The sequence below is a fragment of the Oculina patagonica genome, chromosome 9, assembly GCF_052425735.1.
Source record: "Oculina patagonica isolate OP01 chromosome 9, crgOcupat, whole genome shotgun sequence".
In the NCBI taxonomy this organism is placed as follows: domain Eukaryota; kingdom Metazoa; phylum Cnidaria; class Anthozoa; order Scleractinia; family Oculinidae; genus Oculina; species Oculina patagonica.
Window position 1 is genome coordinate 26,237,737 of NC_135766.1, and position 14,793 is coordinate 26,252,529.

Genomic DNA, 14,793 nt, shown 5'->3' on the forward strand with positions numbered 1-14,793 from the left:
CGCATACATGCGTATCATTTAAATACGACAGGAACGTAAGGGTAATATCACTGATATGTACACATCCAAATGATTTCTAGGTTAAATATGAGCCATAAAATATCGCCAAGATTTAAAATAGCTACAGTCCTGCTTGAGATTTCCGTGTCCTCAGACGGGTTCTTACTTCATAGTTTACACCCCCCAAGTGTCCCCCTAACTCGCTTCTCCTTGGCCTCCTCTTACGCGTTCCCTGCGCCTGCAGCTGAGTTGTGTCAGCGGGTTTGTAATCCAGCGCTTCCTCCTGGCTGTGTTTAGTAGATCTCAGGCTCCGCTCATGGTGATGTTCCTCGCCTCGCATGACACTTCCGTTCTGGTGGCCGCCATTAGCAATAGAGACGTGCTCGTGGCTTTCTTTATGGATAATGTGATTCCCGTTTGTTTTGACGTAGTTCAAGGTTTTCGTGCTCGGGTCCTCTGCTGGAATTTCGTCCAGAAATTTAGGCTTTTTCAGTCCCTAAGAAACAAACAGGAGAAGTTTTCATTTTGGTCATACAAGTAGAGAGGTGAAGTCCAATCCAATCAAGAGACAGGTGGAACCAAGGGGGGGGGGGGTTTCTGTATCATGAAGCGACTAGTGGTATTGTTATTTTCCACCCCCACCCCCACCCCTAGCCTGCATTGCGAATGCAGGCTACCCACCCCCCTGGAATTGAAAAAGCCAATCATTACAAGAGACCACCGTGCCTGCCAAACTTATGCTGAAATCCCGCAACATTCCTGAAGTTTTGCTTGTCAATAGTGACGAAAGTCCAGTGAGGACAATTTAGCTGTACTGACAGTGACATGCAATAATGACCTGACTAGTCATGCACAATCAGTCCCGATTGAGACTAGCAGTGTGCAGTCAAAACGTCGCGCTGCACATCACAAGTGACTATATCGTGAGACAAACGACAAGACTTAACTGCTTTGTACTTTTCCACAATGAACAACCTCATTACGCCATTGACGATGAGCTTGTAAACAAGTTCGTGGCTTTCGGATTGTTACGATTTATAAAACGCAAAATGCGATTCAAGCTCTTAAGAGCGTTTAGCCCAACACACTATATATCGGAAGTTAAGAGCTTCATCAAACGCAATTTCATACTCAAGTTTAGTTTAACATGAAAAATGTTAATTCATTTAATATTATATGGTTATGATATGTTTATTCAATGTGGGATAAATTCAGTTACTCGACGGTAAGTTTTATAAAGCAGAGTATATTTTCGGTTTTTAGTTAACAATGTTTATAAAAAAAAAGTATTTAACATTGACAGTATCTTTAAATTGTTAAAAGTTTCAAAGCTTTAAAATTAAACCTAACATGTTTAATTCAAGATTAATATTTCTTACGTATTTCTTGAGCATTTTTAGTTTCTCCACTATGTTGGCCTTCATTATATCACCTTCCTAAAGAAAGAGTAATAATTGATCATACACGAACAAACTTTACAGAACGACAAAGTTAAAGTTTCTCGTGCATGCAGTGAACGTCGATCTAATGAAGGAATTTTTCAGTTTCAAGCGAGCCATTTACTGCAGACTGTTGCAAAAAAAACCCAAAGTACTTAATGTGCTGAAACTGTGTTAAGGTGCTACGAAGCGCATTAGTGTAAAGTTACAGTTAATTAAATTAGAAAGTTTAAAAGTTTAGAATAAAAATTTCACCTTATTTTTTAATATTTTTGTAGTTTAGTTTATTCATAGTCTTGTAAGTGAGGGTGAAATTATCTTCGCTCGTATTTATTGGTTTATTTTAATTCTACATTTATTTAAGATTCATGCATGTTAGCAGTAATACGCATCACGCTTCTCAAACTCATTAATAATTCATCTAGTTAAAACAAAGGAAATCAGAACCGTGACGGAGTTTGGAAATCTGATCTTAATTAGTATAGATTTTGACGATTTTATTTTTCCGTTTTCGTGTGACAGAGTTTGGAAATCTGATCTTAATTAGCATAGATTTTGACGATTTTATTTTTCCGTTTTCGTTGTAGTTTAATAGTTTCGATTGAAAAGATATATCAACCACTCGACAGAGTGTTTCATCACATTTCAAAACAACTCGAAGTTCATCAAAAATACTCCGCTGCGCGTCGTACTTTCAACTCTCTTCTCGGTGTTTGGAAATGTGATAAAAAACGCTGTCTCGTGTTTGATATATTACTTAAAACGCTTTATCCACAACATCATAAACCCAGTAAACGGTTAGCATTCTGTTGATTAGAGAAGGTTTTTTATTGCACACTGTAACAGTGGTCGAGCAACTTATAACAATCACAGCACAGCCCTTACTTCATTTTGATCAAAACAATGATGCAAACAGGTTATAATTTAACCAGAAACTTGATCACCTGCTTTAATGAAAGCTGAACAATAAGCAAGATGAATGTTTATAAACATGAACTTGTTTTGCACTTACCTTTGATTTTGTCATGACCATGAAGTACAACACCATCAAAGTGATGGCCATCTGTGAGAAAAACATAACGATGATCAAAATCAATTTTCTTTTTACAATCATCAAGCAATGTCAGCCAGGGGGGTTGTACGATAGACATAGCATCAAATTGATTTATTCTCATGACTACATCAAAAGATGTGTAAGGTAATCCATTAAAAGAACTGCTCGTTGAGAATGGGACTGCAGTTTGTGAAAATTCAAAACTCTTTGTTCTATGAAGAAGTAAGTTAATACACGGCAACATTAGCTTAGTAGCTGTTATAATTACTGTGTATAAACAAATGCTATTGATTTGACTGACTGATTGATTAATTGAAAGCAGGTTAAGGTAATGATTATTGTAATGTGTACATACAGTCACAGTTGATTCAGAGAGATAGATACAACATACTCGTTGTCCTGCTGAGAATACTAAAGACACATTATAATATGACTTGTAAGTTTTCTTTTTCTTACCTGAAAGAGCAGCCACAAAACAATGCTGACAATTTCCGTTTTCTTGAACATGTCCAGTCCGTATTTGATACAGATAAGTGCTTCTAAACAGGTGACCACGCTAAAACAAAAGAAATGCAAAAGTTAATTTATGCTGTGTAAGCAATGATAATATATACCACCAATTATTAAAAAACTAGCAATGGTATATTGCTATTCCTGAGTTTTGATTGGTTGACAGACAATGATATATGAGCTCATATACCACTGACCACAGAAATGGTAGCCGATACACGTCATTGGAAACAGTTGGGGAGCTCAAATACTGCAATTCTTAGGGCGTTTTTAATAAAACAATTATTCCTTGCGCTTGTTGGATATGAGATAGTTATAGCCAACTTGGACACTACGCGCCCTGTTGGCTATCTACCATCCCATATCCAACGCGCACTCGTAGAATTATTGTTAAATGTTCAGAACTAACATTAACATAAATGTATGAAAATGTGTACCAGGGCTTTTGAACTTACACCAACACCCAAGCCTGAGTTCCAAGTCGTCTGCTTCTGGTATCCGTAACATAAACATAGTACTGCCTACAGTGACAGAGAAAAAGGTTGAATTTAGAATGGCCATTATTGAGCCGCTATCCCGCTTAACATGACAAACAATTATCAGTGAATAGGGGGAGGTGGTAGGGAGTAAGATTAATAACCTGCCCTGATTCTTGTTCATGTTGTAGTAGTTTTGTTAGGCTATTCAAGAAGGAAGCTCCACAACTGAGCATAGAGAAGAAGAAGTTTGATGGTATCTCTGCAGAAAAGAGAAGTGCTGTTCAAAGGCACAAAAAAATGAAAACACACAGAACTTTAGTTAAAGGAGAAGTTCACTCCAGAATGGCCATTTATAATTTTCTTTATGCCAATAAAAAGTTTACACAAAGATATGTTATTCACCAAAATTTCAGCCACCAACGGTTGCTATAACCATATGAAATCTTTCCCAAAACTCGACAACTGAACGCCGCCATCTTGGAGCTGGTAATGTATGCGTGACGTCAAAGAGCTCAGTCTGAAGTTTGGCGGGAAAATTTTTATAGTCGAAACTCCTTGTTTTTTGTATTTCTTAGAGCTCTGTTTGAACGAAATGGAGATGCACAAACAGGCATTTTGACAAACAAAAGCCACTACGAAGAAACTAGGAGTTTCGAGTACCGGTATGTAAATTTTCCAACCAAACTTTAGGCTGAGCTCTTTGATGTCACGCATACATTACCAGCTCCAAGATGGCGGCGTTCAAGTGTCAAGTTTTGGGAAAGATTTCGTAGGGTTATAGCGCACGTTGAAGGCTTAAATTGTGGTGAATAACATATCTTTGTATAAACTTTTTATTTGTGTAAAGAAAATAAATGGCCATTCTGGAGTGAACTTCTCCTTTAAAGAAGTATGACTCACCTCAAAGAGGGTGCAACCATAAGACTTATGATACCCAGGCGATAAAAATTCAGCCAATGGGATGTTGGGACAAACAGAATGTGTTTAAGGAAGAATGTGTTCAGTTCAACAATCTGGAAAACACACACAAAAAAAACATTAGCAAGCAGACAGGTTATGAGAAAGAAAATCATTTCTTAGGAGATATTGTCTTGATGGACATGAACACAAGAATTATTTGTAGAATTTTCTGTTTTGGAAGGGAAAACGAATCAGGGCTAACAGGAATTGATCACAGAACATTAATTCATTGTGCCATGGGATGCATAAGGGCTCCACAGAACATTATTACATCATTGTTTTCTGGGAAAAAAATACAGTCAATTGGTTTTCATTTTGCCACTTGACTTACTTGTGATATAACCAACAACTGGCATATGGCAAAGAATCGCATGTAAGAACATTTAGGGTCCATCCATCGAACATGAGTCCAGCTGAGGAGAATAATATGACGCCAACTGGTCAGTTAATACCACAGGGGCTTACAGTTTAAAAGTGTCTTAAATTTGCTTGTTATCACCTTATCTTCTTATTCTATGTTTGTTGCTTATATTCTTATTCTAAACATATCAAAGATATGATACCTGGATACAATATAAAATTGTAACAAGGGGTTCTCTGGTAAAACCTTGTTTAAAATTATAAGCTTTTGGCAGCCAGTCTGCTGTCTTGGATGGATAAAAAACATACCGGTAGCTTATAGTTTTAAACAATTTTTTACCAGAGAATGCCTTATTACAAATTTATTCTTATTCTAATCTAAACCAAACTTCTTATAACATACAGTGTTGAATTGAATGAAAAGTAAGAAATGGTCTCAAGTAATAGAAACAACACCAGAACTCCACACGGAGTACGTAGATGATTAATATTACAAGGTAAGAACATATTGCCAAAATTATGTGACTCATAACTTTTTCTGTAGCACAAATCAGAAACCCATAAGGGTTGAACATGTAACACGCGTGCACAGCGTTTGAATATTCATTTTGCTAAGTACCATATTAGAAAACACGAAGAATTTGTACGGGAATGCTTTATATACGTAATGACACACGCAACATAATTTTTGGTTTTGCGGTAAGTTGCTTGAATTTCGACCTAAACGTCGTAAATTTCTTAAAGAAACTAAAGAAATACATTAAGTGTATCGAAGCGAAGTTCTCCAGACTACTTCAAGATGAAACAGGAGAATTTAACCAAATTTAACTTAATTCAAGCAAGCTTGTTCAAAAACAAGATAACGCCATCGAGCGCAAGCTAGCACGCTGTGGATTTAATCCAAATATAGTAATTTTGATTGGTTAAATGGTTCTCATAATTTTCCAGCGAATCATAGGGAGTTACACGTTTCAACCCTTATGGGTTTCTGCACAAATACTGGTAATGATCAAGAAGCCTTTTGAGATAATATTCCAGCACTGAAATTGCAGATCGTTACTTTCATTCTACAATTTACATCTGAAATGTAACACTGCAACTTGCCACAGTGACGAAAATAAACAAACCTTGCAGGGGTAAACTGCATAGCAGCACGGCGTAGTTTTCCAGTGGTTGTATGAATATCCCTTAAAAAAAAACAGAGTATACATGTACATCTAAACAATCCACAATGTCAATACTTTAAGAAATAACTTAATAATAAAATAAAGAACCTGGGAGAGCAGTGAACTTTAAAACGTAATTGCTTTCTGTGCACATCAGTTTAACTTACTTGATACTATCCCAGTGATAATTACGCATCTCGAGTATCTTGCAGACATACAATCCAAAGTGAATTCCTAAGCCATTACAGATCAAGAAATCTAGCAAAAGTGCATCCCACCAGCATTCAGCAAAGTTGGGTAACAAGTGAGAAAAGAACACCTGAAATGCAATATGTATAATGTAATAAAATAATAAGATTGCATAAGAACGATAGGCAAAATTTAATATGTTGTGGTTCAATTTTACCCTAGGTACAATCTGGCATTTTCATTTGTTGTATAATTATTAAGATATATTACCATACAGGAACAAAGGGAAATACCAATTTTGTACCAAGAATAAAACAGAACCACAACATTATGTAATGTTAAATAATAATTTTCCTCAGAGAAATTTAGCTGAAAAGCTGTCTATGTTTGCTCAGTTTAAGAAGACAAAAGGAATGTCACATGCTAAATGTTTGCCAAACATCAATAATGTGCATGGTTTTCAAGTTTCTATGCGAATATTTCATCCTGAAATTTGAAAGTGTTGCCTTCAGCCAAAAGACCAACTGAACAAGACAAAAGGACTGTTTTAAACACTTGGACTGAAGGCATTTATGTCGTCCACAAGCGAGACCTACAAACCATGCGATACAGGATTATAGGTACTAGATATGGACAAAAAATGTGCATCTTTATTAACCCTTTACCCCCTAAAGGGAATGATCTTTTTCGTAAAATAAAAAATATAAACCTGATATCCATATATGATACACCATTTGAAAGTTCTTGATCAGAAAATGTCATAAAACACATGAAGAAATAAGAAGGAAGTTACCGTTTTGAAAGAAATTGGTTGAAATATTAAAAAAAAATTAAAAAATTGTTTCTCTCCGTATGTAGTAGGTATACCCCTAAACTATAGCTTATTGTGCAGCTCTCAGTTTACTGGTTAATTACAGTAATGATGCATGTCACCTACGTGTCAGGCAAGAAAGTTGCAAAAGTTATAGGGGTAGTCAATCATGTCACAAATAGGGAGGAGGTACAATTTTATGCTTTCAACATGCAGATCTTTTGAAGACAAGTGTGGTGTCAAAAATTCAAATAAATTGGACAAATATTGACCAAGTTATGTCACTATGTGCAAATTGGCACTCTTAGGGGTTAACAAATCTCTAGACATTGTAATATAAAAGTTATTTACCTCAGTTACTTCCCAAGTGATACTTGCAGTCCACAAGAGACCGGCATTGCGAATAAGTAATGCCTTTAGAGCCCAACCAAAGAAATGGGCAAAGGCAAAGATATCGCAATGAGACCATATCCTTGCTAATGTCACTTGTGAACAGTTTACAGCATATTCCTAAAGCAAAATAATGAACACCTATGTTGAAGCACATTCATATAATGGCAGGTTTACTTCAGTGTAAAACCCCTAATAAAGTTTATCTTGTAATAGGTAGTGTTAAAAGAAATAACTGGGACCATGAAGGATGTGTTTGTTAGCAGACTTTACAGTTAGGCTCAATTTCCATAATTTGTCTTCAGTCTTAATAACAAATTAGAAAACACTCTCTGGTTAAAAAGTTTAATAATGAACCAGATGCTACTTTATGTGTCGCTATTTTGGTTTCGTCTCTTGAATTTCATCCTGGTCAATCAGGCTGAAATTCCCCATATGAACACTGGCAGACAACAAAATTCCTCCAAGGAAATGAGAAAGCACGTTTACCAGACTCATTTGAAGAGGCCCTTAGTCAGATGCATGTAAAGTGGTCTTTCTTCATCACAAATAAAGCCCACTGTGGATAAAACTTAAAATCAAACTTGCAACTCACTGTTGTATCTGGTCCTTCTTGCTCTAATTTGGGGTCAAAGAAAAAGAGAATCTTTCTGAAGTCTTCACGAGTTTGGAACAAAGCAAATGCCAGGAACAGCATATACAGAACACTCATACCTAAAATCACAAACAAACAAAGTTAATTTATTATGAAAATTTATTCAGGGTTGTCAATACCTGTCAGCCAGCAAAAATCCCCAACTCTCTAACTCTTAAGTTAAAGACTAATTCTTAATTCTCAAGTTTTGACTTTCTGTCAACCCTGTTTGTTCATCAAAATTTTAAGTTTTCTTTACTAAAAAATGCAATCTCATAAGGAAATCATGTAGTATAACCAAAATTTACAGGCTAGGTATTGTACATTACCAAATATCAGTCTCCAAAGTGCTGGGTGAGGTCTGATAAATGGACCTAAAATGATAAAAAATATTAAATAACCATCATATGCTGTGATATTCATGCAGGTAACATCGCAGGCTTCACCATGAATGTTACAGGAACGTTTCAGAATGATGCGATGTTGAGGCAGATCACGGAATCGGTGATGATCAATCAAACCAAAGAGGATCAACTGATCAACACGAAAGAAGAGTGGGCGTATTTCCGGATCCCGAGAGCTGTTGTCACGCAAACATGAAATTCTAGCTACAAGCATTTCTTTGTATTTTAATGCACAATAGAAACTGAACTCTGAACTCTGTTTTCTTATTCTTTGGATATATTTTGAATTTTGTTTTAAGTTACTGCTATGTTTACTGCTATTCTCGTTGTTATTTTAGATTTCTTTAGCAATTATTTAATTTATGTTATTATTATTTTTAATTTGTATTTTGATTTATATAGCGTTATAGTTGCCTAGATACTAGGGTTATTCTTTGTGCAATGTTATATGAAGTTGTCTGAAATTTAAAATTCTTAACAGCATATGGCTACCAACTGACGAGGTCTTTTGACGAAACTAGTTTTTGTAGTCGTGTAAATTGATTAATTGTGTTGAAAGTAAAATTAATGCAAATGAGATTTTCCCATATCATTATGATAACCATCCACTTTCTCCATAAAATGAAATAACTCCCTCCGCAGAACTTAATATAAACTTTTTGTACTTATGTGGGGTTCCAGTAAATATCCACACCTAACCCCAGTCTAGTAAGTTCACTGAAAATTCTGAGGGCCAGGAGATGGGGTGGGTGGATATTGATAATATTAAAGTTTCCTTCCTGACTTATTGTTATGTAATACAAGATGACCTGAAGGGGCAACTGCTGTGTGGAATTGTCAACAGTTCTTACCATTTGGCATGACAAGCAGGCTCAGAACAAGAAACACGACGGCAAGAGACACAATTCCACTCCATATATTCTCCTCACGAGTAGCAACTGGGTTTCTTAAAAAAAAAAACACCAATAAAACAATAATGGGAATTAACATTTGTGAATTTGTGACTAAGGGCCTCTTCATACGAGCCTGGTAAACAAGCTGTCTTGTTTACCAGGACAAATTTTGCCGTCTGTTCATATGTTAAAATTTCAGCAGGATTGACCGGGATGAAATTCAAGAGACAGAACCGAAATAGCAACACATTAAGTTGCATAATTTGTTCGCGACTGATGTAGATTTACCAAAACTTGCAGCTTTACTTATTTCAACTTTTTTTGAGAAAATAGCTTCCCTTTCGTAACTGGGTGGTCAAAATGGCTTAATTTTGCCTTGTGTCTATTTCCACTTCAGAAATATGCCAATTAGCTTTATTAATAAAGTTACAAGGGTCAATAAAGCTACGATAGTCACGAAAGATGCAACTTTATGTGTCGTCATTTTGGCTTCGTTTCTTGAATTTTATCCCCATCAACCGGGCTAAAATTTTCCATATGAACAGATGTCAAAATCCGTCCTGGTAACTGAGACAGCCCGTAAACCGGGTTCATGTGAAGAGACCCTGAGATATTGGTAACTGGGCTGGCCCGCCTTCTCATATGAACCCATCAAAAAATTTTCAAAGGAAATGGGAGTGGGCGAAATCTTGGTAACTGGGCCAGCCTGGTAACTGGGCTCATATGAAGAGGCCTTTACGGAGTTAAAGAACAAACTACCAGTAAACAATACCATAAAATAACTGACAGGCATCACAGATTTGCACCACGGCATGCTAGATATAATTTATGACTTATTGTGACTTTTTAAAAAGAAAAATATTACAGGAGGTACTCAAATCATGACCACTGTTTTAAAAAGACAACTTAGCGACCAGCGCACAATAAAAACACCTGTTCTCAGTTACGGGAATATAATATTTCTTTATCATATATCAACATTATAAAATCCACCTGTTACAAAAACAACGCAAGACTAAAAAAGTATTTTTAGACCAAGCCATTAACTTTAGAGAATATTGCTACAAAGATCAAGCACGGGTTGTGAGCGAGACTGATGTCAAGCACGCCGACTCGAGGGAAGCCTTTGTACTGCTTTGTTTTAAAATTCAGTAAAACTACAGCACCGTGGAAAATTGATGAATTCAGCAAAGATTTGAATTTGCATGCTACTTCATGTTTTAATCCAGTGAGATAAAAAGATCCCCTTTTCGGTATTTTCTTAATTAAACTAAGCTATAAAATATCGTAGCTGATCTCGTTAAAGCAAGATGCCGGCCAAAACCGGGCATTTATAGGCGTCGGTCAGAGTAAACACAAGCTTACCTGGTGAAAGCAGAATATATCAGGTACACAACCAGGCATGCTAAAGCCGTGATTGACCGAGGCTTGTAGAAAAATTCCAGTGAAATATCTTCAACAATCTGTTCACTAGCATCTTGATAATCGTCCGTGGAGATTGTGGACGTTGTTGAGAAGGTTCTCTTCCGACGCCGTGGACTTCGATCGTCCGCCATTTTTCATGTAAATTTTTGTGGGCGGTTTATTAGCTCTCCCCAGTCTCTCTCGTATGTTTACTTTACTCTCCCCAGTTCTTTCTCGAACCCTTTTCGGCCGAAACAAAATGGCGGTGAGTGTCTTCTGTTTGAGAAGTAAAAGCAATCCGTTTACATCGTCCTTTAATTTTTCTAAGACTAGATCAAAGTAAATATTTTCAGTCGCGTAATTATTTTTCTTTCCATCCAGCCAAATATGTGGGCTTTAGTTTTGTTATTCAGCTTTATACGAGGTATAGTTCAAGAGATAGTTTTTATTCCAATCTTTTTGTATCGTTTCTCGGTCTTTAAATCCACAAGGTTCTTGTAGACCAACAGAAAATATATTTTTTCTTTTATGATTAAAGTAGTTACTTTATTAATCGCGCTCCTCACTGTTGCTTATGAACTTTAAAATGTTTCACCGAGATTTCTTATGGCCGGTATCTACGCTTAGCTCATTGAATCAAATAATAAATAGTTAGTTATTTCCCATGTGCCATGTGCGTTGTTGTTTGAAATACACTACAAGTATTGAGTATGTCCAGGTTCTCATTTGTGGTGTCAATGCTATAAACCAATCAATGCACTGCAAATAAACTTTATTGTGTTAAAAAAAATTACTGATGACTCATAATAATTTTTTTTTGAACTCTAAATTATGATGTTAGTTGCATTATTTATAACTGGACAATGGCAAAGTACAATTTTAAATTGTCTTTTTCCATCGTTCTCTTATAAATACATGGATGACAAATTGTGATAAAAACAAAATATAAAGATAGCAGTACAATTAATATCCCTTTGTGAAACTACAACTTGAACATCAACAAGAATTTTTTTTGGTTTAACTTTGGTTTGGGTTTTTTTTTTTGGGAGGGGTGGGGGTTGCTTTAATCCTGCATTTTTGGATTTGATTTGTACATCCTTTTAAACCTCCCTATCACTTTAAATCCAGAGTACACGCTGGGGCTGCTGGGAGGTGTGTTGGCCTAATGGTTTGTGCGCCGGACTCCGGATCGAGTGGTCCAGGTTCGAGCCCTGGCTGGGGTCACTGTGTTGTGTTCTTGGGCAAGACACTTTACTCTCTGCCTCTAGGTGTATAAATGTGTACCGGCGAAATAATGCTGCGGGGTACCCTGCGATGGACTATCAACCCATTCAGGGGAGAAAAGAAATATTCCTAGCTGCTTAATGCTACAGAAACCGGGATAAGCACCCGCAGTATGGGCTGCTTGGCTTGAGGCTTCCCTTTAATCGCTTTATTCTACTGAACCCGGGATAAGCTCCAGTCTGATGGGCCACTAGGCTCGAATGCAGACTTTACCTACCTACCTACTCCATGGGGTTAGTGGCCGTCATGATTTATAAAAGTGTGAAACTAATAATTTTTTTTGGTTCACTTTAGGCTAAGGCCAAACAAAATCCCATGAAGGATCTACAAATCAGGAAGTTATGCCTGAACATCTGTGTTGGAGAGAGCGGCGACAGACTGACTCGTGCTGCCAAGGTTCTTGAACAGCTGACTGGGCAACAGCCAGTGTACTCCAAAGGTATTCCTTTTTCTGCAATCTAGGTTGCACTGTTTTTTAAAAACTATTTAACTGGTTTGAAATTAAAAGAGGGAGGCAGTGTGGACACATGGTTAGAGGGCTGGGCTCCAAATCCAGAGGTCGCAGGTTTGAATCCCATTCTGACCGCTAGCGATGTTGTTCACAGCAGTCTCGAGTTCAACTCCTCTGCTAGGGATGTAAATAGCCAACTGGTCTGCCTCCTGCCAGTTGGGATTTTTAACCATGTTATGTTCATTTAAAATATTTTTTTCAGCTCTTATTACAATTTGCCCTAAAAGGCCCACTTGGGAAGTGGCCAATTATAATAAGTACCCTGTATTTCATTGAATCATCACTCGCTGGTGGCCATTATGCCTGGTCTTGTAAATTCAAAAATGCACATCTCAATAATTTTAAGATGTTCTTTTACAGTAGTTGCTTAAATTACTGGTATTGATAGACAACAATATTTTCATTTCAGCTCGTTACACAGTGAGGTCCTTTGGAATTCGAAGAAATGAAAAAATTGCCGTTCACTGCACTGTGCGTGGTCCCAAGGCTGAAGAAATCTTGGAGAAGGGCTTAAAAGTAAAGGAGTACGAGTTGCACAAAGAGAATTTCTCAGCCACAGGTTAGACTTAGGCAAAGTCACTGTTAAAATAAAGCGCAGCATGTAGTTTGCATGGTTAGTCACTAGGTACCGATAAAGGTATTATGGACTGTATGGTAAAAAGTTGACCCTGCAGCTAGCAAATGTTTGTTATAAACTTGATGTTGCTGAATATTTTTTGTAAAAGATCCTGATTGCCTGTAGATCTTGCTTGTAAAGCTCTTGCTTCCAAACTAAACCAGCGTCCATATCTCAGGGCTGCAAATAATTTTTTTCACTTGAAAGGACATATGTCCTACTAAGACACCATCTTGGTCGGACAAAACAAAATTGTGGTCGGCCATCACCAAAAACAAAAGGTTGAATTTCATTCATTGTTGCCGTTAAATAATTAACAATCCAAAAATTGTCTGGACATCATGTCCGACCACACTTGGAATTTTGTCAGACATGAGCAAATTTTGGTCCGCCAATGTCCGATGACCGACTGTTTTTGCAGCCCTGATATTTGAAGCAACCAGGAGTACCACTTGGTCACCTTGCTGGAACACTGGTCCTTGGCTTCAGTAGCTATCCTTCAGCATTTTTAGAATCGTGCTCATACATTTATTCACCTAAGAGAGAGCTACTGTGCAGTCCTCAAGCTGGACCAGTCAAAACACTAGTACACTAACCTCTCTTTAGATTACTGTGCCTCAGCAAGTCTGTCACAATAATTGTTATTCATTCGAAAGCTGACATTGTGACAGTTCAGATCTCTAGTTCTTTTCAGTCAAAGACTTCATATTCAGGCTCTAACTTCCTTTTTGTATTAGTTTACTGTGGAACCCAGGAAAAAGAACTCCTGAATTTTTTATTTTCAATATATTTTTTCATTAATACAGACATGTATTTATTGTTTCAGGAAACTTTGGTTTTGGAATCCAGGAACATATTGATCTTGGTATCAAGTATGACCCAACTATTGGTATTTATGGCATGGATTTCTACGTGGTTCTTGGCCGCCCAGGGTTTAATGTAGCAAAGAGAAGAAGAGCCAAAGCTCATGTGGGTGCCCCTCATAAAATATCTAAGGACGAATCCATGAAATGGTTCCAACAGAAGGTAACAGACAAATAATAGATTCTTATACTTTGCATAATCTGGGCAAATGCTGTTGTTTTTTTGTAGGAATCTCATTGCTAATAATCAATTGACTCAATTGGGGGTGCAGCTAATATCCAGTAGTGAGGAAGAATTGACTCTGAATTTTTATTTTGAATTGGGAGACTGAATGGGACATCTGAATCAACAAGAAAGGGAAATGACATGTTTTCCCTGTCTTACTTTAAAAGTTGCATCATTTTAGCTTTGCAACATACCGCTATTTTTGAAGCTTGTGTTGTGAACTTTTGCATTAGAATCAACAAACTAACATACTCATTTGGCAGTTTTTGTATTGCTTGAGAATGCAGACGTACATACAAATCTTTAGTGTGGATACCTCATTATGACTAGAGTGCAATTTACAAAGGTTCTTCTTCTATAAATATATATACATGTCTTTGATGTAAAACTTTTGTTGATTTGGTGTTTTCCTTTGTTTTTCAGTTTGATGGAATCCTCCTTGCAAAGAAGAAGTAAAAGTCCTGAAATGTACAATAAACAAACAGAAACGAAAATGAGAGTGTTGTGTAATAGCTTAATACTGTTGTCCAGGAAGATCGTAACTAGTCTCCACACAGCCTTATTTTGGTCGTCATGCAACGCTTCCGCTTTGTGGGAAGA

The 14,793-nt window shown here is 36.9% G+C and overlaps 2 protein-coding genes across 3 annotated transcripts; one reads left to right on the plus strand and one right to left on the minus strand.

Annotated features, from left to right (window-relative positions):
• Positions 1 to 111: 111 nt before the first annotated feature.
• LOC144666735 (phosphatidylserine synthase 1-like) lies at positions 112 to 10,856 on the minus strand. 2 transcript variants are annotated; one of them, XM_078528115.1, is made up of 14 exons: positions 10,655 to 10,856; positions 9,248 to 9,342; positions 8,322 to 8,366; positions 7,954 to 8,072; positions 7,320 to 7,478; positions 6,136 to 6,287; positions 5,930 to 5,989; positions 4,774 to 4,855; positions 4,383 to 4,495; positions 3,459 to 3,524; positions 2,950 to 3,049; positions 2,452 to 2,502; positions 1,380 to 1,436; positions 112 to 496 (listed from the first exon to the last, which is right to left on the minus strand). In XM_078528115.1, the coding sequence occupies exons 1-14, from the start codon at positions 10,843 to 10,845 to the stop codon at positions 122 to 124; spliced, it is 1,665 nt and encodes a 554-aa protein (XP_078384241.1). In that variant the 5' UTR covers positions 10,846 to 10,856; the 3' UTR covers positions 112 to 121. The 2 variants fall into 2 exon arrangements, with proteins under 2 accessions (XP_078384241.1, XP_078384242.1); XM_078528116.1 differs by lacking the exon at positions 1,380 to 1,436.
• A 78-nt stretch (positions 10,857 to 10,934) lies between these two features.
• On the plus strand, positions 10,935 to 14,687 carry LOC144666738 (large ribosomal subunit protein uL5-like). The gene is made up of 5 exons (XM_078528120.1): positions 10,935 to 10,958; positions 12,272 to 12,416; positions 12,898 to 13,047; positions 13,931 to 14,130; positions 14,617 to 14,687. The coding sequence occupies exons 1-5, from the start codon at positions 10,953 to 10,955 to the stop codon at positions 14,647 to 14,649; spliced, it is 534 nt and encodes a 177-aa protein (XP_078384246.1). The 5' UTR covers positions 10,935 to 10,952; the 3' UTR covers positions 14,650 to 14,687.
• Positions 14,688 to 14,793: the final 106 nt, after the last annotated feature.

What these genes read in the sequence shown, in the direction of transcription:
- LOC144666735 (XM_078528115.1), bottom strand. Translation starts at nt 10,845, where the DNA reads ATGGCGGACGATCGAAGTCCACGGCGTCGGAAGAGAACCTTCTCAACA. An exon ending in TATCACTGGGATAGTATCAA is followed by an intron (nt 5,990 to 6,135) that starts GTAAGTTAAACT and finishes TTTTTTTTTAAG; the next exon opens with GGATATTCATACAACCACTG. An exon ending in AGTTGTTGGTTATATCACAA is followed by an intron (nt 4,496 to 4,773) that starts GTAAGTCAAGTG and finishes TGTGTTTTCCAG; the next exon opens with ATTGTTGAACTGAACACATT.
- LOC144666738 (XM_078528120.1), top strand. An exon ending in ACAGCCAGTGTACTCCAAAG is followed by an intron (nt 12,417 to 12,897) that starts GTATTCCTTTTT and finishes TTTTCATTTCAG; the next exon opens with CTCGTTACACAGTGAGGTCC. An exon ending in AGAGAATTTCTCAGCCACAG is followed by an intron (nt 13,048 to 13,930) that starts GTTAGACTTAGG and finishes TTATTGTTTCAG; the next exon opens with GAAACTTTGGTTTTGGAATC.